Genomic DNA, 25,351 nt, shown 5'->3' on the forward strand with positions numbered 1-25,351 from the left:
AGATGATCCACAGTCAGTAACTACATACTGTAGTGTAGGCTCATGAATAAACACCGGACTCTTAACAAGTGCCGTTTACTTCAACAGGCTAACAGCAAAGCAAAACATATTCTCAGTAGCGACATAGCATCGTGCATTCAGTAGTAGCCATCTTGAATCTGTCTATACACAGCGTCTCAACTAGTACCTACTTTACAACAGTGCCGCCTAGTGGTAGAAAGTAACACTAATATAAATGATGGAACATAACATATACAAACTACATACAGATATTATACATAAAAACCTTCAGCTACTCCTCCTCTCACTCACAATGTAAATATAGAAGTGATGCATTGTATAGTTTTTCAATTATGGAGTTTGACAGTAGTGCTGTACAGACTGTACACAGTAATTGAGTCTAACAGAGCTGAAAACTAGTCAGTCATGTTCAAACACACACACACACACACACACACACACACACACACACAAACACAGCTACTTGTAAGTACATAGTACCAGTACGTGTACCAGTACATGCCAGTATCAGTCCGTGTATAGTCTGACACACACACACACACACACACACACACACACACACACACACACACACACACACACACTCACACACAGCTACACGGCTACTCTTTATTACAGACGATCCACGGTCGGTCAAGTTCAGAAACAGGCACACACACACGGACACGCCAACACACACACGTGCCTACACACACCACATATGCTAGAGATTTGTTATTATGGGATGTCACATTTATATTGCACTCTCAGCAATCAAACGCATTTTCTCCAGAAAATGCACCTTTCTAGTGTGAATATGATATTCATATTTTGTACTGGGTGTGCATAAAAACTTTGATGGGCTATGAGGCGTTTGTTTTATGATTGAAAGATCTGAATATTGGCCTGTTTTTGTAATGTAATTGAAATATGTCATTATAATAATATAATAGGAATTATATACAATTATTATACTATATAATATAATGTAATGTAATGTAATGTAATGTAATGTAATATAATATTATGCTTGCAGCAAGCCCACAGAAACTGTAATAGGCCTGTATATAATGATAAAATAACTAAAATAAAAGTTCTTGATGAACTCTACGAACTGAATGGGTGAGGATGCCGCGCTATAGGGGGCCCGGTGTCACTGAATCCAGATCAGATTTAGTTCTCCTGCTTAGCTATCAACAGTTAAGGATTTCATCCACAATCCGATCCCAGATCTGTCCTCATTCATCTCCAGCGCGGCTTTTTTCTCCCAGGTTGTCCTATGTTGATGACGTCAAGGTAATGGCCGCTCTCGCTGTGTCGTGTAGGGCTTCTTATTTTCTCGACCACAGCGGATAAAATAAACCATTTAATATTTATAGTAGAGTGTAAAAGATAATTTCAGAGAGACTGGGCAGTTCTTAACGCAGCAGCCCTGTCTTCAAAGAGCTCCAGGTCGGCAAGGTGAATGGAAATGTGTGGATGTTAGCTAGGCTACTGGGCATAGGGGGAGATTGCATTGTTAATTGAAAGACAGGCGAGCATGCTACAATGTCCGATCATAAGGCAACACTGTGCGGGGCGCTAAGTCCTTTAGCTAGCCGATTTACTCGTTTATTTTATTTAAGAAACTTTGGTGATTTATGTGTGCAGGCTATCACTAGTTAGCCAGCTTGCTTTTCGTTGACAGGTTTTGGGCCTGTTGTGGCTAACTAGCGCGACCCAAGTATTAGCAACAATGTTAACAGACAACTAACACTGCAAGTTCACTAATTTAACGTTAGTGTTTGAAAACGCGGACGTGTTGTGTATCATGTACACACACGTAGGTAACGTTATAACATTACATATCCCAGTCGAGATATTTGAAGTTGAAGTTTGAAAGTTTTAGCCTTTTCATTGCCAGATAGTTTGTTAGCTAGCTAGCTAATAGTGTTTTCTTTGCTAAGTGAAAGGTAAGTTAACTAGCATTTGAGAAGCTGGGCATGTTGTTTACTGGTTAGTTATAGTCCTTACTCAAGATATTTGAAGCACATGAAGTTTTAGCCTTCTTCATGTAGATAGGCAGTTGTTAACTAGCTAGCCAGTTGTTTTTTGCTCGGTCAAAAGCCAAATCACTACCCAAGAAAAGTAATTAAAAGTTTGTCTTTATATTATATTGTGTGCTACTAGCCCAATACATGCTGGTCTCTAATGTATGGAGAGAACGTCATGCCAAATTCCATTCAAAAATTTGGCAATGTAATATTGCCTTGCTTGTCGGTAACGGTACATACATGGTAGAACATGACTTAACACCTTTTTTGAATTATCAGGAGCCAATCTTCAATTCGCCATACATGTAATAGAGCAAGCAATACAATTTAAGCTTTTCGAAATGGTTCTCCTGTTATGCCCACAATCTCCCTCCACCAAAATACACTGTGGTGGGTGGTAGTGAGCAGTGTGAACCAATTCTAGAAGATGCGATTTTATGGAAATGAAGTGCTCCTTGGTGCATTATCCATATGCTGAATTTACCAGATGAACCTATGGGTTTGTAAAAACTCTTAAGTCATATTCTGTCAGGTATGTAACCTTGCTGATTTGCGATGGCCGTTTAAATTGCCGACTTTTTGCATGGAGTTTGGCATGGCGGTCTCTCTATAAAGTGGAGACATCACATATTGGGGCTATGGGTTGCGTAAAGTTATGCTTATGATCAGTCCTGTTGATTTCTGAGCCTATTAATATCTCATTGGTGTGTATATTACCTAATGACCTGTTGTTGTGCTTCTGTTTACAGCGGAACATTCTCTGATGGATACTCCTGAAAGCCCTACCCAGTCCCCTCAGTCACCTGAGGAGGAGGAGAAGGGCATTTCGGACAGTGAGCTGCTGGATTCCCCTGATGAAGAGGAGGACAGGGCCATCTCAGACAGCGAGATACTCCGCGAAGAGGACAACGGGGTGTTGGAGGACGAAGAGGAGGAAGAGGAAGGGAGGCTAGGAGGCAGAGGACGAGATTCGGAGTTAGAGGAGGAAGAGGATGAGGTGGTCCCTGACTTTGTCTCTGACCCAGAGGATGAGGAGCCTGCTGGAGGAGGAGGAGGAGGAGGAGGAGGAGGAGGAGGGATGAGACAGGAGGACGAGGCCATCATGCTGATGGAGGGAGATGAGGACGGTCCACAGGGAAACCACTCAGCCGAGGAGGAAGAGGAGAGAGTCTTCGACACCCCACAGTCTCCCGATTCAGAACCAGAACAGGGGAGGAGCTTCTTCGGCGAAGACGACGGAGAGGAGGAAGAGAGAAGAGGGGGATACGGGGACGACAGGAAGGAGGCCTCGGCAGAGCCCGGCGCCGAGACAGCAGAGGTGGACGATGATGACGAGGAGGAGGAGGAAGACAGGAACAGGGCCGAGGAGGAAGACGAAGAGGAGAGGAGGAGAGCCGAGGAGGAGGAGGAGGAGGAGGAGGAGGAGAAAGCGAGGAGGCGGCGGGCGGTCGTGGTGAGGGAGATGAAGGACGACGCGGCGTCCGTCTCGCGGGAGCTGGACGAGCACGAGCTGGATTACGACGAGGAGGTCCCCGAGGAGCCCAGCATCCCGACGCACGAGGAGGAGGAGGACGAGGAGGACGCGAAGCCGGGGGGCGAGGAGGAGGAGGAGGAGAGCGAGGACAAGGGCGCCGGCAAGAAGAGGGAGAAGAAGCCCATCCTCCCTCCCTCGCCCAAAGACAGCAGGAAGGCGGAGGACTCCAAAGGGCCGGACAGGGGGCGGAGAGATTCCTTCCGAGACAAGAAGAAGGACGAGGATGACGGAGAGATTGATGAAGGAGAGATTGACGTAAGTGATCAATACTGGCTGGTCTTCGTTTGACAGTTGGACACTTGGAACTCTAATTATACATTGACCGTGTTAAAATCCTATATGGATATTGAACAGGTTCAAAGCTGTTCTTATTGTCAGGACTTTTGCATTTTCCAGTTGAGGAAGATTTTTGCATCAATACACAATTTGTGTAGTAATAGCTGTAGTTGTATCTCCAGAGTGCAATATCTGATTGTTCCAGTATTCTCCTGAGGTACTGCCACATGTACAATTACACTTCCATGATGTACATTATTGACCCTTTTTTTGTTGTTTGGAAAATTCCACATTCATTAAGTGAAATGAGTGATCTAAAGCCCAAACTTTCAATACATACAACCCCTTTTTTTTTTTTCTGAAATTAGTTATTAATTGGAAAACTAAGAGGATTTTAACACATTTTAAATTTACTGTATCGTGAATCCTCTTCGTATGTACATATGTCTGATAAGTACTGTATTTGTATGCCCCTGTGGTGTAATATCTGTAGTTCAATGACCGGTGTAGTGTTTGATAAAGTGATGTAGCCTGGCCTAGTGTGAGGAAGCACAGACTGATCACATAGATAGGTTTCCCATATAATAATGTCCTGTCCTTGCTCCCAGTGTTTTTTCCCCACATCTTTTAAAACTAAAAGATTTCTCATTTGGATGCATCTGAGGCCCTGTGGTATGATCTTGTGCTACATTCACGTCATTTGGAAAAAACCATCAGGAAGACTTGACAATTAAAATAAGTGACTTTGAACTTGTTTCAAACCATCAAGACGCCATGGTTGACGTTTTCTGGAGACTTTTGTGGCTCCTAATCAGCTTTTTCACAGTTAACACACATGCACTGAAGTGAGTGATACATTTGAGTTCATGCTTTACAGTGAACCAAACGTTGCAGTGTCAACCACAAATCAAAAATCCAGTCAGTAGTTGTCCTTTTTTTTCCCAACCAATCAAATTGTTGGCTATTGGTAGATCTGGTTGCTTGAATACATAAGTTCCAGGTGATGTATTACAAAGCGTTACTGAAAAGGCATTTGCTAGGCTTGAGGGTATTCTTACTCGGAACATTTTGAGGTCTAAACCGGTGAAATGTTATCTAGGCCAAACCAATTGAACACACCATACAGTAGTACAGATATAGAAGCATGCTGCTCACTAGCTTGCAGTAAGATGTTATAATGTGTTGTGTTTGTGTGTTTGCAGGATGATGACCTGGAGGAGGGGGAGGTCAAAGATCCCATGGACAGGAAGATCAGACCGCGTCCCATCTGCAGGTTCTTCGTCAAAGGTAGGTGGTCACAAAGCACAGGGTTAGATACATACATACATTTTACATACATTTTCATACTCTTTAGCTCTATAGCTACTCTAAAGCTTTAAAAACTGATGCTGGAGTCCCTTGAAGCTGTCTTTTCCATCTAAAGACTATGTCACACTACACAATTTTTTACGCAGATTGGAAGCGTGCATTCAAACCGTAAACAACTTGGTTGACGGGTTGCTGTATTCTGATGGATTGTGGGCAGTGTGAGAGGCTCTGATTGCATCTATATAGTGGTAGGCAAATCATATATTGTTTGACTGCAAACTGATTGGCAGTTGATGGCTGATGAGCGCGTAAAGTTCAGACATGTTGACCATCCACACAGTGGCTGAGTTTCCCTGGTCGCTCAGCTCTATAGGAAATAAATGGACTCCCACTGACTTGTTGACCGTTTAGCTCGCAGTGTAGCAGCACAGTAAGCCCTACTGGACCATCCTCAGTTTTTCAATTGTGATTGATTTTTGTCAGACTCACTCTAGCCGGGTTTCTGTAGTGTGAAGTGGTCCAAAACTTGCCGTGGCTGAGATTTGACAGTGATCCTGGCAACAGCCAATGAGTGAAACAGTTTTGTTGGGCTTAAAACACATTCCATCCCCACAATTTTGTTTTTGTTCCAACAAACACGGTGCCCATTGCTTGCTGTGACTAGCCAATCCACACTTACCATTAGGGCTGGGCGATATGGTTGAAATCAATATCATGATAATCATAAGGATTTTTCTCGATATCAATATATATCATGCTATGGTTCATGTATGCAAAATCACATTAATGTTCATCTCATTGAACCGAATGGTGATGTTAGGTGTGGTGTCAAACAAAAACAAACAAAACTGAAATTTTCAAATAATATTCCTACCATACTTCATTTTATGAGAGTTTTTAAGTAAAATTTGCTGTCATCATCAATTTAGACAGCAGAAATGTGTGTCATGATATTAAAATATCTTCATATCATCACGATATGATTCCACTGAAAGACGATAAACGATAATATTGAATTATCGCCCAGCCCTACTTACCATTCAGATCTATTCAAACCTGCCTGTATTCAGCGGTCGTGGAGGAAGGGCCCTGCTATTCTTGAAGTTGGGTGAGTTGGGTGTGGAACTCTTCATACCTCAGTGTGACCAAATTTGATAGTTTGATGACCTAAGATGATAGTTTGATGACCTACGTCTAATAATGTATTACATTGACGGAATAGTATTTTGGCCATACCTTAGGCTTTAGTGAATTGAACCATGTCAGTTTCTCAAGGCCCAGTACACAAGCCTTTACTTCAAATGACTTCACAACCAAACTGTAGCCTTCAGAGGCTTGAAGGTCTCCTAGTTTGTATATAACTGCCCCATGCTGTCTTCCATTTATATGCCTCCTACCACCATTTGCAGGTCTTCCATTAGAGCGTTAGTGCTCGGTTACTAAATTACCTGTTATTTACATCCCTAGCATGAAAAAGTTGTTGTCAACTTTATTCATATCGTACTTTAAACACAAACACTTTCCTACGAAGCACTTCACAAGGTTAAAAGAAAAGATAACACAGCGGGCTTGGAAGGGAAGTTCAGCTATAATTTACATATGAATTCTCAGTTTCTGTTGTGCAAAACTCACTGCCGTTTCACGTATTGTGATTTTTGTTGTTCAGAATGATCCTCAGCTTCGGAGTGGCCTAGTTTAGACATGGTTCCTAGCCACTAATAGCTAATGTATTTTATTGAACACTGGCCAAACTTTAGACATAGACACACACACACACCAATGCAGTATGCAGCTCTCCATCACCTTTTATCACTAATTATGTAAGATTATAATTTGATCTATGTTTTGTTATTGTTTTGACTGGTGCAGGAAGAAAGTGTTTCTCATTGTGTCAGCACTTGTTATTGCTGGTGTTTCACAGTAGGGGGAGCTCTTGTACTTACAAATAATGTATAAGCTTCCTCTCCCTTTGCCTGTAGTGTGCTGATTGAGAAAATTTGTGTACTTCTTGAGATGAAAGCAGTGTCACTGACATTCAGACACAGTTAGGTTATCTGCTGTTGTTGTTATAAGGAAAAAAAAAAAAGCTATTTCATGTCCCAATGTCTTAATTGTCAGTTTTTTTTAGAATTATTTTTTTTGCTAATTATTTATTTGGCTTTTCCTTGTTCCCTAGGTAACTGTGCTTGGTTTATCAGCTGTCTGCAAATTATTGCAACACATGTTCAACACTGTTATGTTTGTGCTGTTTCCCGTAGGAAATTGTACCTGGGGCATGAACTGTAGGTTCATCCACCCTGGAGTCAATGACAAAGGCAACTACTCCCTCATCAGTAAGCCAGACCTATTCTCACCTAACGGAGCGCCACCTGGAGGACCACACCCGCTCATGCCCAATAACCCCTGGGTAGGTCTCTCTCTCTCTCTCTCTCTCTCTCTCTCTCTCTCTCTCTCTCTCTCTCTCTCTCTCTGTCTCTCTCTCTCTCTCTCTCTCTCTCTCTCTCTCTCTCTCTCTCTCTCTCTCTCTCTCTCTCTCTCTCTCTGTCTCTCTCTCTCTGTCTCTCTCTCTTCAGTTCATTTGATCAAATTATGCACTGGCCATTGTTAACAACCCTTATTTAACTCCATAAATAAAGATAAATGATAATAAAATAGGATAGAGGATATAGCACTTACTTTTTTAACACTGGCTCTCAAATACATCTTATTCATAGCTTTATTTGCTGATCTAAGTACACGTACTTGGGAGCTGGATTGTGATTATACAAATGCGATCGATGGGCCTTCTAGATTCATGTGTGAATTTCTGCACGTATGGCGCAAATGGCAAATATTTCTCATCTGTCCATGTCTCAGGGTGCGCCTGCGGTTGAGGAGCTTCCTCCACCTCCTCCTCCGGTGGAGCCTCCTGTGGAGAGCGCCTGGGAGAGGGGCCTGAGGCACGCCAAAGAGGTAAACACTGCTACTGCCTCTTACTGCCACCTTGGACTCACCAGCAACTCACCAACTTACAGGATTTCTGGCTGAAGTTCAGTTTTTCCAAACAGTTACCTCTCGCTGCCATTTGGAGCCGCCAACGTGCAAAAGTTGCCTAGTGCAGCTTAAAATGAAACATGTTAGCAGCATAGTAGTAACGTTAACCCAGATTTTGGTTTTCACCCGGCCCCGTCGCCCCGCAGGTGCTGAAAAAGGCCACCATCCGCAAGGAGCAGGAGCCGGACTTCGAGGAGAAGCGCTTCAACGTGACCATCGGCGAGGACGAGAGGGAATTCGACAAGGAGAACGACTTCTTCAGAGAGCGCAGCTACCGCATCATCAGAGAGTACGGCCGGCTCGCATTCAGAGCATTTTTTTTTCATAAGTTCAAAGGAAACTCAATCCCCGTGGAGAAACTGGGTCGTTGCAAGGGCAAACAGTCATTGGATACAGCATAGAGAAGACAGAATGTATATAAGAATAGAGCAAATGGGTGGTATGAAATATAACACAACTGACAATTACACTAGAATGTATTAAGTAGAAATATAAGAATGAAAAGTACAGCATGCAAAAAAATGAATGAAAGAATGAATAAAAACATGCTCAATATTAAAATATACAAAATTAACTGTTTGCAGTATGAAAACAAATGCAAACTTATACAAATATCAAGATACTTGCAATATATAACAAAAGAGAAAATTAGGAGAATATGAAGAAAACACCTTCATACCAGAAACTGTCTATACACACATAGATATCTATCATATCTGAAATATGCAGAACATGTGGTTTGATTTGGGAACAAGTGTTTGCATGTTTTGCCATTCAAAGCATTTACTTTGAATATGTTTTCCCCCTTCTAGCGAAATGGAGTTCAGAGACCCCATCTACGGGTGAGTGTCGGCATCTCCTAGTTTCACACACTTCTCTAAAAAAAAAAAAAAAAAAAAATTCAACCTGACTAACCTTTCATACAAATGACACGCACACCTCAATCTCGGGTTTCTGTTCCCTCCTCACAGTCTGTAGCTTCCTTCCTCAGTGGGTACACATGGCACTTGAAAACAACCACAACCAGTAACAGTGTATAATAGCTTCATTTTATGTATTTGCCAATACCTACTGTCTCTTTTTGTTTATTTTTTACATTTTCCGCTACAAAGTATCACACAAATTAATAGTACTAACTGTCTTTGAAAAGTGTTTTGTAAGTATTTATTTAATCAAATGGGGTTTCCCCTTTTGCTTTGGTAATGTTATTATTAGGCTTGGGCCGATATTCGATAATATCAAATATCGCGATGTTTTCCACGGTATTGGATGTCTCTCTCTCTCTCTCTCTCTCTCTCTCTCTCTCTCTCTCTCTCTCTCTCTCTCTCTCTCACTCACTCTCTCTCGCTCCTTTCCCCTCTCTTCACTGTGAACTGTTGAATGAAGCAGAGCAGAAACGCCATGACAAATAACCTAAAAAAAAAAACCAGTGCTCTTGTCACGTATGACCCAATTTCTCCCTCTGCAGCGATCCATACGCTGACCCATATTATGACTATGAGATGGAGGCCCTATGGCGAGGCGGCCAGTATGAAAACTTCAGAGTGCAGTACACAGAAGCTCCCCTTCCATACCACTACAGTGTGAGTATGCTCAGTGTGCTTAAAGTACTCTCCATTTATCAAAAACTTCAAAATGTAAAAGTCAAAGGGTCTCATCGTCAAGTTCAAGTTCATCAGATTCAGTTTTTCAACAGCAATAAGAAATGGCAGCAAGTAAGACAGGACAGTAAAACAGTAAAAAAGATGCTGGCAGAAAGACATGGAGAGCAGTTGTATGTTTTTTGTCTTTTAAAGCAACGGTTCTCAACGTGGGGTCCGGGGACCACCAGGGGTCCTTGAGGGGGTTCCAGGCGGTCCCCAGCAAATTGATGAATTATTAAACTTCACCATTACGGAGTTAACACAATTAGAGAATGTAGAAGAATGACTATTTTGACTGTCTTTCACTATTATCTCTGTACCTTCAATACAGATAGTCATGGAATTCTAGACAAAATCATGTCTAACAATAAAAATAGTCTCAGATGTGGGTCTAAGAGATGAAATCTCATCAAATGGGGGTCCGTGGCCCTGATGTGGACTAAATTAGGGGTCCTTGATATGGAAAAAGGTTGAGAATCACTGTTTTAAAGAATTGTGTATAGTCTTCCTGAGCAAGGCACCAACACTGCCACTGAGCATCCAATCCTCTACATGGAAATCACTGCAAAGAGATTTAAAGTTGAAAGAACTGGTATCTCTACATGAGTTTATACTGATAATGTTTTTTTTTTGTTTTTTTTGGTCCATGTCTCCCAAGAAAAAGCGATTCTTAATCTCAGTGGGGGAATAATCTGATTAATCAAATCCGCACGTGTCCCCGCCCCCCCTCCCCCCCGAACACAGGAACGCGAGCGGGAGCGCGACCCCCGCGAGCGCCACCGGGACCGGGAGCGCGAGCGGGACCACCGGGAGCGGGAGCGCCGGCAGCGGGAGCGCGAGCGCGAGAGGGAGCGCGAGCGCGAGAAGGAGCGGATGCGCCGCAAGGAGGAGTGGGAGCGGGACCGGCTGAAGCGGGACGAGAAGGAGAGGCCGAGGATGCGCCCGCCGCGGGAGGCCCGGGAGAAGAAAGACCAGGAGGACAAGCTCAAACCGCGCTCGCCCATCAACCTGCCGCCCAAGTAAGTCTCACGGGAAGCGAGGGCGGAGTTTGACTTTTAGTTCGGTTGCTCGGCTAGAAAAATGAGAAGTGAAATCGGCGTGATGGCATTTCAGGTAGGTTTGATGCCGCCACATGACACATAAAAGAGCCAGGGTGATAGACCCAGCCATTATGATTGAAGTCTTTCTATATATAATATTATGCTTCAAAATATTGGTGGAATGGAGCGATAAACACCTGTAGTGTTTTCTGACAGCTTGACAATACACAGTTTGTCCAGCAGATGGTGCGATACACACACCTCGGTCTGCAAAAGTAGGACCAAGCAAATAGCAAGCAGAGCCTTGACAGTCCACATGAGTGTAGAGCCAGGCCCAGTCGCCATGCTGAATGTAGAGTTTCCCATACACAGGCTTTATCAGGGCAGCCCACCCAGGAACATTATTACCCCCGCCAAGGAGGTTATGTTTTCGGTGCCGTTTGTTTGTCTGTTAGCAGGATTACAGAAAAACTACCGGCCCGATTTTCATGAAACTTTGTGGAAGGGTGCAGCATGGGCCAAGGAAGAACCCATTAAATTTTTGGAGCGGATCCGGATCCGACTCACAAACAAGCAATAATAGCACGAACCTTGGCGAGTGCCCTTCTAGTTTAAAAATGTTTTGTCATTTTAATCTCAAATTTGCCAAATTCACATCACGTCGTAGAGAGCCGGCTGTGTCAAATCACGAAGCCTCTTTCCGTGTCAAACTGCCCAACACTCAGATAGAAAGTTAACATGAGACTGGCATCTAGCCACTGTTCACCACTGGATTCCACTGGACACTGCTGTCACTGTAGGTAAAGACAAGTAATTCCAAATCCATAACCCTCCACAACAGGCAGTGATATATTCAAATTTAATCCCAACCCTAGAGAGGGGTATTAAAGCCCCAATATGCATTTGTATGACGCTGTAAAATTGCAGTGATGCGTCACCACAGCAAGGAAATGACCACTGCTGGAGAAAATGTGAAATTAAAATTAGCCTTAAGTTACACCCAAACAGTGACAGATATGCGACAAAATTAGAATTATCTCCCCCAAGCACCACAGCTACGAAACATTACAGAGGATATCCTGCTCTGTTTTATCATTGTTGGACTTCAGTCCTCCAGAAAATATGCACTTTTACTGGTTATCATTTTAACGAGTGAATGCATTACTCAGACATTTATGTAATCGGAAAGTGAATCTCCTAAGTATCGGGACCCAAAAATCTCCCATCGTCACGCTCTAATGATTAGTGGTTTTGGTAGTCCTCTTTCTGTACTCAAGCAAGGATGATGAATGGTTTTGGTGACGTCTTTCTACAGGCCAGTAGTTGGTGGTTGGGATTAGTGATTAGTGGTTTTGGCTGACTCGTCACTGTGTTCCAGCATTTAAAAAAATTACACACCAGAATTACAGTTCAATACACAGGGGTATTTGTTATTGATCAGCCCATGATTGATTTTTATGCCATGTTTAGTATCAGATCTGTGCATCTGTACAATACATTAGTGTTGTAGTACCTGATTTGTAATGGTATTAGAGTTTTTCCATCTCATATTCATTGTCGTTATGTGTATGAATTCTATGCAAGATAAACGTGAATCCCTGTTAAACATTAGGCCTATTTATTTACTCACAGATTGTTAACCCTACTTTTCGCTGGTAAATCAGGGTCCAGATGACCTAAAATAACCCGTGACCTTTTAGAAAGGATGTCATGAGCAGGGAAATTGCTCGACAGCAAAATTTTGCCCACTGGGAAAACCTTGTTGTGGTTCCAGTTCCCCATCGAATTCACAAAGCGTTTCAGTTACACATCGCCTTTATTCACAATAGACAATAAAAGAAATTTTGCAGAGGGATGTTATAGAAGTACGTAAGGATACTGCAACTAAAACACAACGCAAGCAAATTTTACGTCTTAAGCCTGTTTGTTCAGTGGAAGTGGATTTAGTTTGCTGAGCAAGCTCTTCTCTCTCTCGCTTTCCTTTTAGGAGAATAGCTCTAGACGTCTATACATGACTCCGCTCGTATCTTTTGGCTGTATTTGCTCATCAGGCTTGAATCCAAAATACTGGCAGATAGGCGAAGTGAAACCTGCTGACTCGAGATCAGTTTTTACAGTCGGCTGTTTACCTTGGGATCTCAGCCCTGCCGCGGCAAGTAAAGTACCAGGAAATACTATTACGGGGAGTTACACCTGTCAAAATGCAACTCTGATGCCATGGTGTTGTTCTCTAAGATCCAAGTTGGTATGAAGCGTGCACTCGCCCGATTTCCATGCAACATGCCAAAAATCTGTGATTTTTGGAGGTGCACATTGTCTGATGCATCCCCCAACCCCACTTCCCAGAGATCAGCTGTCAATCAAACAGTGTGTCCAGTACTGTGACAACTTTTTACTTGAATTTTCTGTTGATGCAGTTTGAGTTTCTGTCTGTTCAGACATGACGGCTATCACTGCTCACGCTAACCCAGTTCTTCTGTTCACTCCCTCCTGTGCGCCTGAGGCTTTTTTCCCCAGGAAAGAGCCACCAGACACCGGCTGGTTTAGAAACAGCAAATGTAAAAGCTTTCATGAACTGGATATAGGTTGAATCACTGTTGTGTTGTTGCGGTAGAGAGTAGCACAGCAGCCATTTATTTCTATGAAATTGCAAAGGATTAACAGTTCAAATTGAGTCAAATGATGTCAGTGAAATGCTGGAGATTCGAAAGGAAGTTCACAAAACAGAGGCGTGTGGACATTTTGGAGAAGTTGTAAAACGTGTCGGCAACGCCTACATGATTCACTAAAGTGACGTCTCTTTGTGTACATGACTCCCACCCCCCCCCCCCCCCCCACCCCCTACCTGCTGTGTTTATCATAGACCATAACATGGCCCGGCAGTCACCTCATGGCTGGAGACTGATTGATGACTGATGGTCGGTGTGAGTGAGCCAGTGAGAACTGTGTGACGTCCATTTCTACTAGGGTTATGCACGTTGCTGTTCTTATCCTGGGTTTCGTCCGTCAGTAGTTTCAATCCAGAAATATCAGTATCGGTATCAGTATTGCCCCGTGTAAACATATAAGTGTTGAGTCAGTGCGACGTGTTCTTTTTAAAGTAATATTCCACTTAGTTTTAACATGGGCTTCATTTGGCACCTGACCGCCATGAAAACCAGACTAAACTACTCACCAAGATCGGATGCAGCTAACCCCCATGTTAAGTGGAATATTGCTTTAAATGTGATCATGTCTGCTTGTTTGCATGCCGATACCGTCGCGAGTGGGATTCAGTACTCAGGGTTTGCCAGACGAAGATGAGTCTATTTGGATTACAAACCTTAAACACAAACCTATAGCTACACTGAGCAGTATTCCTCATCACATTGTCTGAATACTTACAACCAAGCTTTCTGTTCCCATGCAGTTTTCTGATATGAAAGTTGTCTTTCCCCAACTCCATTTCTAAACCACGTTCATTATTATTATAGCAGCCATGGAAAACGTAGATAATAGAGGTTAAAGTTACCCATTTCCCAAAGTGTTATTGTATAGATAGTATTTGACAGCAGCCATCAGTAGATTTATGGTTCCTGGATTAAAAATTTAGTTTTCTAGCCAGTTCAAGGAAGTTCTCTTAAATTGAAAAATGATTAAGATTCCACGCCTTGTCTATGGTTATCGGTCAGGTATGACACATGACTGTCAAAATGCAACTCTGATGCCATGGTGTTGTTCTCTAAGATCCAAGTTGGTATGAAGCGTGCACTCGCCCGATTTCCATGCAACATGCCAAAAATCTGTGATTTTTTGAGGTGCACATTGTCTGATGCAGGGGGCAGACATCCCCCAACCCCACTTCCCAGAGATCAGCTGGGAGGTTAAAGTTACCCATTTCCCAAAGTGTTATTGTATAGATAGTATTTGACAGCAGCCATCAGTAGATTTATGATTCTTGGATTCAAAATTTAGTTTTCTAGCCAGTTCAAGGAAGTTCTCTTAAATTGAAAAATGATTAAGATTCCACGCCTTGTCTGTGGTTATCGGTCAGGTATGACACATGACTGTCAAAATGCAACTCTGATGCCAGCCGACATAGCTGCTTTGTTGTTATCTGCATTTCTGGTTTGCAGTTTCGAAATAGTGGAACATGACTAGGTTTTCCTTGTGGGCCTTCCATACATCATCTGTGTCTATCCTGTCACGTTCACTGTCAACAAGTGGGAGGCATTGTGTCGTCAAAGGAGCGGACACCCGCGTCTTGTTTTGCTGTTGTTTTCCATCTTGAGTGACGTGAAGCCCTAAGGTGACATGGTCACCTGCTGGAAGTGACGAGGAATTCCCTCCTGTTTCATCGGCTCATCTTTGGGGATGCTCCTTAGTCAGGCGTGACTGACACTTTGTCATGAAACCTGAGGCTTTCATTATTTATTAGTTTGATTAGGTGAAGCCATTCTTTACATGAGCAAAGTTCTGAACATGTGTAGTTGCAGTTTGTTTGGGCTTGTCTGGAAAAAAATAATAATCACACACAGACATACTTGACAACCTGAAATTGGTCATTTTTAAAATGGATCAGTGCACCTATGCAACATGTTGAATTTTAGTTGGCTTGTTTTCTTCATTTTGTAGCTGATGCATTCTAAAATTGAGACTGGAGATCCATTCATCAGAACTTCATACTTCCATGTTTTATATATATATCAATATAAAGCCTGTGATGTCTTATCACTACACTGAATTTCAAGAACTTAAATTTAATACAGCTATCCTCTATTTCCTTTTAATAACGGTTTATGGAGATACATTCTCAAAAATCCTCATCCAATGGAGGCCTGATTGAACACTGGGCTAAACAAAACGCAGTAATCGGTATACCTTCAGTTGCCAAGTAATTACCATAAGCAACACAGCAATTTTGATGAAAAATTTGAACAGTATCTGTCTTCTGACAGGGAGTGTCTCGTTGGTTTCGGTTTTGGCTTGAAGAAACAGAGAGTTGCAACATTGGCCATTATGCCATAGTCTCAGTACAGTCATTGCCAAAAGCGTAACACATTTGGAACCATTGTGTTGAAATGCAATTCAGTTGTTTTTCAGCATACGCCGTCAGTACTGAGCAACTGGCATTTGTACTTAGCTGCCGCGATGAGTAATATATTTGATCCTGGCATCAGTTCTGTACCCTGGCTTTTACCAATACACATGATTTGTATGTTGGAAGCCTTTGAGCCATAATCTAAGGTGAGCGTTTACGCAGAAACCCAATTCAGATGTCAAAAGAAAGTTGTAATACATACAATATACTATAGATTACTAAACTGGTCGGCGCTTATGCTTCAAACTTAGATTTTTAGGCATTATGTATTTTTGAGTATTGTGCAAACCAGTAAGTATGAGACTATAGAACAGTTTGCACACAGATTTTCAACACAATCAGTCGTCATGATGGCAAAAACTAGTTAAATAAGGCTCAGGTTGAAAATAGTCGGAATTATCCTTCAATGAGATACCAGGAAAATAAGTGGGTATACACTGGGTATACACTTAAACTCCTCATTAGAAGTCAGTATATGGAAACGTCCCGGTAGAACTGGTATAGTATACATATATAGAGTATACGGCCTATGCGTACATATGGCCTCGACTACACAACTACCCCGTACCTACACTTGCGTGTATTCCTAGCTCCCAGTGTTACGTAGTCATTTCTGAACACGCCATTGATTTCGACAACAACAGCAGGCTAATGGGATGGCTGACACTGCTGCCTTGCAACGGCCTGCTCAGCGGCTCAGAAACCAATTGTATCCACAAGTATGGGCTAAAGGAACGGCTGATTCTGCTGGCTTGAGACAGCCAGCAGCAGACCATATCAAACCGAGTTCAGTGTGCCTTTGGGCATTGAAAAAAGTTGGTGCATTTGAACACATGCTTCCATTGCGTTTCTGGCTTAAGGGTGTTTGTGAGGCAGTCGTGGCAGTGAAGTTCAGAATTGGCAGCGGGCGCTGAAATACAGGATGGTGCTCAGTTCTGAGAAGGGTAGTTCAGGTAATTTACCTAAAAGGTACCTGTAATTCCTCATGTACAATAGGGATATTCCCTTATTGAAACCAAATTGCCATAAGTGCATGTCTAAAATGGATTTTGAGACTTTCCATAAGGACTTGAAAGGTATTGATTATAGTGAATTGTTGTGTTTGTCTTTTCTTGTGAGAAATCTGCCTGTTTGCACAGGCGGTCGACTCTGACACTGCGACTGTTTTGTTTTTGTTTTTTATCTCTTCAGACTTATTTTGGGGTGAAATTGGTCTTAAACTTTATTCAAATTCAAAAAAGGCTTGGAGTCTTAACTTGCTGAAAGCTGTAGTTTCCCTGTTTCTCTGTTTTGTTTATTAAATGCCAGCTCTTTGTTGAACAACACGCATAGTTTCACTCCCATTTGTGCACAATCCACATACCACTGATTTTGAGTTTAAGGTTGTGTAAACAATTGAACCTCCTCCCTCCAGATTGGACTGTGCTTTTCTAAAAGGTCCCTCAAGCTAAAATATTTAGGCTAACTTTCAAATGTCATCGAACATCCCACTGCCTTTTTTGTAATGCGTGGGCTTTTGTTGGGTTCGTGCAACACGTTTCCTTATTCTTTTACTCCTTCCTCAAAGGAAATTTGTTCTAATAGGAATCACATTTCACTTGAGCTATAAATAGCTCTAGCGTTGTTCTATTTTTAGCTGCTGAAGTTGCACTGTGACGTGTTGGGTATTTGTTCTTGCATCACACCTGTGGTATTTACATTCACGCATGCACTTCAGTCGATTTATTTGTGTATGCAGGGATGTATAACCAGTTGTGTGTGTCCTTGTCCTTTGATATTGGCGTTAGTTTAATTCTTGAATCCCCTGTTACATATTACATAAAGCTACTGAACAGCAGAAGGGCTGAAGGCAGTGTCTGGTGTAATAGTAAACCAAAGCATTATCCTGGCACCTACTGGAATGCCCTATCCCGGCCGTAGCCAGACTGCAACTGATACAGAGGTGGGGCTCATTCAAGCATGGAAGTGAGTTTTCTGTAACACGACACCAGTTCTTTTGTCAGTGGGAATATCCACTCTAACCGTGTTCATTTCCTTCAACAAATATTTAGACAGATGCTCGAAGCCCGAGCCTTGACTCTTAGTGTCTTGTAGTATGAATAAACATCGATCCCTCTACTCTGGAAACTCCCATACAGTGTAGACATTATTAAGTCGCCCCTCTCTTTAAATGCCCCAGTTGAGAATTAACGAATGGTTCATAGCGGGCCCAGTGCCCATATATGGTTGACTACATTGTAGAGGTTTATTATTTATCAGGTTGTTACCCAGAGTCCTATGCAGCACACGTATCACATTTCCATTGTGGTGATTTATTTTGCATATCCGCTATGCTGCTTTTATTTGTATTTTCATAGCTAGGCATATGACTTAGTGTTTCCATGTGGAGATTCAGGTTAGCCAATGTTATTGTTCCTGATCCTCATCTAAAAATACTCTTTAGCCTTTTCGCCACCTGTTGACTCAAATAGCAACCATTTTTGGCACAGCAGGGGCGTTATGATAATGTTATGATAATTATAACTTATCACACGAATGTTTCCTTTGTGAAAGACCATAAAACCATAAAATACAACCTCTTCGAGCCATCTTGTGTGTTGTAAATCTGCTATTCTCTTTCTGACTGAATAAAAGTTTGTATATGTGCAGGATCAGGCCTTTTGGTCAGGTGGCATTCACTCTTTTTTTTTTTTTTTTTATCTGTTCATTTCTTTAGGGAATGTGAGTGTCCAAATTGTGCTTTTTGGCTCACCTGCCAAGGGCTGGTAAACTAAAATCAAATTACTTGACAAAAAAAAAGACAAAATTTACATTTACACAAAATAATATGAATTTTTCCTAGAAATATATCACCCTACCTTGTTTCAATCCTATCTTGTTATAGAAGCAGGTACCGTGAGAAACTCTCAATACAGAGACGAGAGTTACAACTTGCTTGCCCACTCACTTCAACAATTAATCTTTTTTATCTTGGTCATTTTTTTCTTTTTGTTGGGCTCACACCTGCTATGTGTCGCCACATGGGGAAAATGTTAAGTTTCATCTAATGTTAGGCTACTTAACCATCCGGATGGCAGAGAAACAGAAGTTGAGATACTACCGCTTTGTGCACAGCAGCGTAACAGGCAGCCAATCAGGAGCCTGTTTGACACACAGCCATTGGTCAGCCAACAGTCAGAGAGAATGCATGACGCTCAGGAAAAAGTTTGAGAATAAGCAAAACCAAAGACTGTATATACCTGAGGCATTCAAATGTTATCGTCAAAAAGAATTTCATTAGATTAGATTACCACATTGGCGTCATTCATGATATTGCCCCTATGCCTGTTTCCGCTTAAAGGCAGTTACTGGTATCAAGACAACAAAGTGCAGTGAGCTGTGCGTGTGTTACACCGCAACGTTATCTGATAATCTGAAAGCAACACCTTTTACTGTGGCCTATCAGGTCGGAAGGAAGCACACAAAAGTGGATATGACCCGTGAATTATATTTGCTCATCATTCAAGACCTTTTGTATCTAGCGTCATGGCTTCACTTTGTTGACAGTGAGTCTTGGTATTGACCTTTTACTTTCAGCCCAAGCCCCCTTCCAGATTAGATTAGATGGAACTTTAAAGGTCCCTGTGGGGAAATTGGATTAGCAATTAATAGGATACAGCGAAGAAAAGATAGGATATAGGTAAGAATAAAGCAAATGGGATCAATCATGATGTATCGATGCAGAATTGTTTAAGAATAAATTGTAATGCATCTAAGAATCGATTATCCCCCGACCCCTAGAGTGGGGTAGAGGAAATATAGTTTGTTTGCACTGTTGGTTTAGCATTATTTATGCAGTAGTGTTAAATATTGGTTATTTACTTATGTGGTTTAGTTGAGTTGAATGGATGGAGGGATGGGAGGGGGGTGGGGAGGAAATATAGTTTGATTGTACTGTTGGTTTGTGACATAGTATATATATATTTATATGAATGACAGCATGTGGACATGGTGTGCAACAATAACAGCAGTAGAAATTACTGAGATAAATGAAAAATAAGTGTGATGTGGAAATATATGAAACATATGAAAATGTATGCAGTATGAAAAAAACAATTTACTAAAGAATTTACATTTCCCGTATTTACATTTCATTTTCTTTCCACCAATCGCAAATCTGGCTCTCTAACCCCCCCATCTTTCCTTCCTTCAACTTCCGCAGCAGGCCAATGGAGCCTCCCCCTAAGAAGGAGGTTGTTCCAGTCATGAGGCGACCAGATGAGTGGAAGGACCCGTGGCGTAGGTCCAAATCCCCCAGGAGACGCCCCGGGGTGGGCTCCCCGCCGCGGGGCCGCCGGCGACATCGGCCCTCGGGCTCCTCCGTCTCCCTATCAAACTCCTCCAGGTAGGGGCTTTTTCTTACAACAAGGGAAATCTTGGAAAATAATGTTCCAAAACTTCTCTATATATCTGATCGTGAACGATTAAAATGTCTCCACGATCTGCCTTTACAGAGAGATCGTTAGTATCGTGCTACAGTGCACATTCTATCAGTTGCAGTTCTATGGCTCATACACGCATCCAAAGTTGTTTTCTCAGTCAAATCTTAAATCACACTATTTGCTAGTCCGTTTCGCACCTTCCCTAGAGACACACCAATAAACCAATAATAGCAAACTGTAGGTAGTGCCTTGGATTTCTTCCCCTCCCCCTTTTTATTTGGCAACGTCGCGGCATGGATGACAACACAGAGGAGTTGGTTCCTAAAAAGAATTCGACATCGGTAATATGGAACTGGTTTGGATTTTCCAAAACCGTCACAGCGCAAACAACAGTTATTTGCAAATGTTGCAAAGATAAGATTGGCGGATGGCAGCAGGATGAACCTTTTTAACCCCCTCAAAAGAAAGCACCTGAAAGAGTATGCTGACAGTCAAACAGTGAGGGGATCCCGCGGGAGTGCATCAGCTACGACCACGCAGCCAGAGGCTACAAGACCAAAACAAACAACTCTAACGAAGGCATTTGAGAAAGGCACTCCGTATGACTTTTTATTAGAAAAAAGTGCCAAAGACCTTCGTGTTGATCGCACAACATCTATCTGCAAGAAAGTGGTCAGTACATTCTCCTTCAGCTGGAAGAAAACGAGGGACTTGAGTAAGGCTCAAACAGAGCTGAAACTACCTCAGCAGAAACTCATCACCGAGTCACCAACAAGATGGGGTTCCAGACTCAACATGATTGAGAGAGTGTTGGACCAGGAAAAGGCCATTTCTCAGGTCCTGAAGGCAGACAAGAAGACGAGGCATTTGGTGCCATCATGGCAAGAAATTGATGTGATGGAGTCTGTGAAGAAGGCCCTGAGTCCGCTAAGGGACTTCACAGATGCACTCTCAGGTGAGGACTATGTGAGTGCGTCTTACGTAAAGCCAGTGCTTCACCTGTTGAAAGTCAACATCTTGAACCTGAATGACGACGACACTGAACTAACAAAAACAATGAAGACAACCATTCTCGATTACCTCACTGCCAAATATCAGGATCCCACCACTGACGCCCTGCTGGATATGGCTTCGCTTGTTGATCCAAGGTTCAAAACCCAATGCATTGACAGCGACAAGACAGAGGGAGTACAAGCCAGAGCTGCGTCTGAGCTGGAGTCCCTGCTTGACCGTACAAGCACAGCATCCAGGCAGCATCGGCTCAGCCTACATCTACCTCCACATCACAGAGCCCCGAGGCGGAACAAACACCACCAAAGAAAGCGACGAAAACACTGGCCATCCTTTTGAAAACCTTTTTAGGTGCTGTAACTGCAGCCGCCACATCTGCTTCCCCATCTCTAAAAGAGGCAATAAATGGGGAATTGAAGGCCTACCTGACCACACCAAATGCAGACAGAGACACGGATCCTCTGGAATGGTGGAAAGTCCACGAGGGAAACTTTCCAAGGGTTATGGTCAACTAGCTAGAAAGTATTTGTGCATTCCAGCAACAAGTGCCCATTTCAGGTCCAGTCATGATGTGAAACAACTTGGTAATGTGGCATGGAAGAAATTATTAACTTTTATTATCAACTTTTGGTGAAAACTTGACAAGGAACTGGCATACATTGACAATTGCGTAGCGTTTGTGGAGATATGCGCTCTACTGTGTGCCATCCAGTTTATACTTATGTTTGAGGCTTCATGGTCCTAGGGAAGTTCTGCATAGGAAAAAAGCGTTCCTTAGCAGGTCCGGAACAGTACGGAAAATAAATGGGACAATTTCTAGGTCTTGACATTTGCACATGGCTGTAGACTCACTTTCATTCACTATTCATTTCACATGTTGTGATATGTGTTGAGGAACAGTCTTCATCTATGGAGTCATACGGTGTAGCTGAGAGCCATATTCTCCAGCCGCTGTCAGCAAGCACCACACTGAACACTGGCCAAAAAATCTTCAAATACGTACGCCTGTGTGAGTGTGTTTGTTTAAGAGGCTTTGTATCAATGTGCGTGGGGGGTGTTAAAGATGTTTGCACAGGTTTATGATAGCTGCGCGTGTATTAGTGTGCTTATGATTATGTGCGTTTGTGTTCCAGGTCTTCGTCTCGCTCCTCGTCCTACACGGGCTCGGGGTCGTCCCGCTCCCGCTCGCGCTCGCGCTCCTCCTCCTTCAGCTCCTACTCCAGCCACTCCTCCCAGCGCAGCTCCTTCAGCGGCAGCCGCTCCAGGTACACAACAAGAGTGTGTGTGTGTGTGTGTGTGTGTATCTGCACATGTGTGTCCAACTACTCCTAGCGCAGCCCCTAGTTGATTATAGTTGAATTTGATCTGATAAATACATGCATTCATGTGTCAGTGAATACTCTTAGAAACAATTGTCCTTATGCCGCATTGGTTTGGCGATGGACCCCAATTTCTCCAACAATTTGAAATACCTGTATTCAACTGTTGGGAATGATCTATTAATTTCAAATAAAACCAACAAAATTATGTATGTGGTTTACTAGTATTTTTTTCCAAAATGGGTTTGTATGTGAACTTGTTAGATAAATGTCATAAGGCAGTAATCATTTTAACTTACTTTGAGGACTAGATGGCCTGAGAGTGATATGGACTTGAGGTAGGGCTGGGCGATAATTCAATATTATCGTTTATCGTCTTTCAGTGGAATCATATTGTGATGATATGATGATATTTTGATACCGTGACAAACATTTCTGCTGTCTAAATTGATGATGACAAGCAAATTTTACTTAAAAACTCTCATAAAATGAGGTATGGTAGGAATATTATTTGAATATTTCAGTTTTGTTTGACATCACACCTAACATTACCATTCGGTTCAATGAGATGAACATTAATTTGATTATTTAACGTGATTTTGCATACATGAACCATATCGCGATATATATTGATATCGAGAAAACTCCTTATGATTATCATGATATTCATTTCAACCATATCGCCCAGCCCTAACTTGAGGTGATCCTTACTTGATGCCCTGTTGATACCCTTAACACAAAGCTAACTACTGATAACATATGAGCTGTATTGTATTACCCCTGGTGACCTGTCTGTTCAGTTCTCCTGTGCATTTGTGTTCCACTAAAACAAAAACTACAAAAATAAAGTGATGAAATGAAAAAAAACAAAATGGATGATTACTTAACAGATTTTTCATTTGTGGGTGACATGGCATTGTTTGATTTGCTGTAAAACGTCAATCGATCTGTTTCTCTTTTTCCCCCCTCCTGTGTTTGAAGATCTCGATCATTCTCCACCTCTCCCTCACCGAGTCCGGCAGCACCAAGAAACGCCAAGAACAAACCAGACCTGCCTCCTGCGCTGGCTAAAGGGTAAAACGAAGCACATTATCCCTATGTCCACCCATCCATAGTCAGCTTATAGGTATCTGCTTCCATCTACACATCTCCTTGTAAACATATTCTTATTTGCATATATTGTTCGCTTTATTACTTTGCCCAGAAGTGAATGGTTTACTTTACATAGATTTACATGACAATTCACTTTGCATCGTGGGTTTTTTATAGTCCAACACTAGCTAGGCCATTGCATGGGCTCCTGTGGCATGCTGGTTCTGGATGCCGGCCGGCCATTGTCTGCATGCCCGAAAAAACAAGAAGTTCCTTTTCCTTCCCTCAAGCATGCCGCTGAAGCCCGGTGCCATGCCCCCTCCTCGTAGGGACAAGCCTCCCATGAAGAAGGCCCCCAGCCCCCCGCTACCCGGCGGACCGCAGGGCCGGCCACCCAAACCCGCGCCGGAGGGGGGCAAGCCTCCCGCCAATACCCGTGAGGGCGGAGGCGTAGGGGGCGGGGGCGGGGGAGGAGGCGGAGGAGGAGGAGGAGGGCCAGGCGGAGCAGGGGGACCGGGCGGAGGAGGAGGCGGGGGCGGAGGTGGCGGAGGTGGCGGTGGAGGCGGCGGTGGAGGGGGAAGACCCCTGGCACAGCGAGAGCCCGGAAAACCTCCCAACCCACGGGAAGGCAGGCGGAAAGAACGGCAGCAACACCCTCCTCGGAGGTAGGTGTCCTTCCTTCAAGCTTATTTTTGTTTTTTGAAAATCGGCTACTTACCATCAATAGTGATAACAGTTAAAGGTGTTGCGTCTAGCATTTTAACATCAACAAACACATGAATTTTGAGACATTAGTATAACAACCATATACAAACAAGACCATCGCCGAGGAGAGTGGCAGCCTCTTCTGGCCTCTGCTTTTGCGGAAAAATCTGTTGGATTGCTTTGTGGCACAAAGGGAGATTGCTTCATGGCACAGATCAGGAACTGTTTCATTTTGGAAGTCATACACAACTTTATTCTAGTTCCACTACTCTTACTGCGTAGTTTCAATTTGATGTGTGCTTGCCCGGTCAAAATGCATAGTTTCTGTTATCAAGGGCTATTATCGGCGCTTAACCTTTTTCTTGTTCTTTCATGACGAACAGAGCTATGCCAGGGAGGGAGTTAGGGGAAAGGTTGCAACACCCTCTATGCGTCAGGAAGCAACAGAGTTTATTGGAAATGCGGCCTTCATTTTGAGAAACACAAAATGTTACACGTAGAACCTTTTTTCCATTGCAGTTTGTTTTGGAAAGAGGTACAGAAGAATTGTTGGCAGATTATGTAGTAGAAAATCATGCTTATAGCTTATAAATACATACAGTAAACATATATCCTAATACGCATAAGATCAAGTCAAAGGCCTGTAGAACAGAAGATCTCAAAAGCCATATACTAGCAGAATGAACAGCTCCGAGTAGGCCCAAGATAGGCCACAAGGCCGCTAGACGTCTGGGAATGTACAAGGAGACCTTGATAGGAACTAGGGCTGGGCGATATGGACCAAAAATCATATCTCGAAGTAGGCTAAATGTTCAGTTGTAAGTCAAAGCCACATGTGAGATGTCACAAGCACTTT

General features: G+C 42.8%; 1 protein-coding gene across 1 annotated transcript in view; it reads left to right on the forward strand.

Annotated features, from left to right (window-relative positions):
• Positions 1–1,317: 1,317 nt before the first annotated feature.
• zc3h18 (zinc finger CCCH-type containing 18) overlaps positions 1,318–25,351 on the forward strand; it is a 36,620-nt gene continuing 12,586 nt past the window's right edge. Inside the window, exons 1-14 of the mRNA XM_071547035.1 lie at positions 1,318–1,461; positions 2,783–3,822; positions 5,046–5,130; positions 7,410–7,558; positions 8,008–8,103; positions 8,331–8,473; positions 8,997–9,026; positions 9,653–9,767; positions 10,572–10,846; positions 20,149–20,331; positions 22,513–22,644; positions 23,680–23,772; positions 24,081–24,232; positions 24,341–24,455. Of these exons, the coding sequence (XP_071403136.1) occupies positions 2,797–3,822; positions 5,046–5,130; positions 7,410–7,558; positions 8,008–8,103; positions 8,331–8,473; positions 8,997–9,026; positions 9,653–9,767; positions 10,572–10,846; positions 20,149–20,331; positions 22,513–22,644; positions 23,680–23,772; positions 24,081–24,232; positions 24,341–24,455 (2,594 nt within the window). The 5' untranslated portion in view covers positions 1,318–1,461; positions 2,783–2,796. The remainder of the gene's footprint in view (positions 1,462–2,782; positions 3,823–5,045; positions 5,131–7,409; positions 7,559–8,007; positions 8,104–8,330; positions 8,474–8,996; positions 9,027–9,652; positions 9,768–10,571; positions 10,847–20,148; positions 20,332–22,512; positions 22,645–23,679; positions 23,773–24,080; positions 24,233–24,340; positions 24,456–25,351) is intronic.

Source organism: Centroberyx affinis, unplaced genomic scaffold (assembly GCF_046629955.1).
Source record: "Centroberyx affinis isolate AG114_WGS23_722 - 3 ecotype Tasmania unplaced genomic scaffold, CSIRO-AGI_Caff_v1 ptg005625l_1, whole genome shotgun sequence".
NCBI classification, from domain to species: domain Eukaryota; kingdom Metazoa; phylum Chordata; class Actinopteri; order Beryciformes; family Berycidae; genus Centroberyx; species Centroberyx affinis.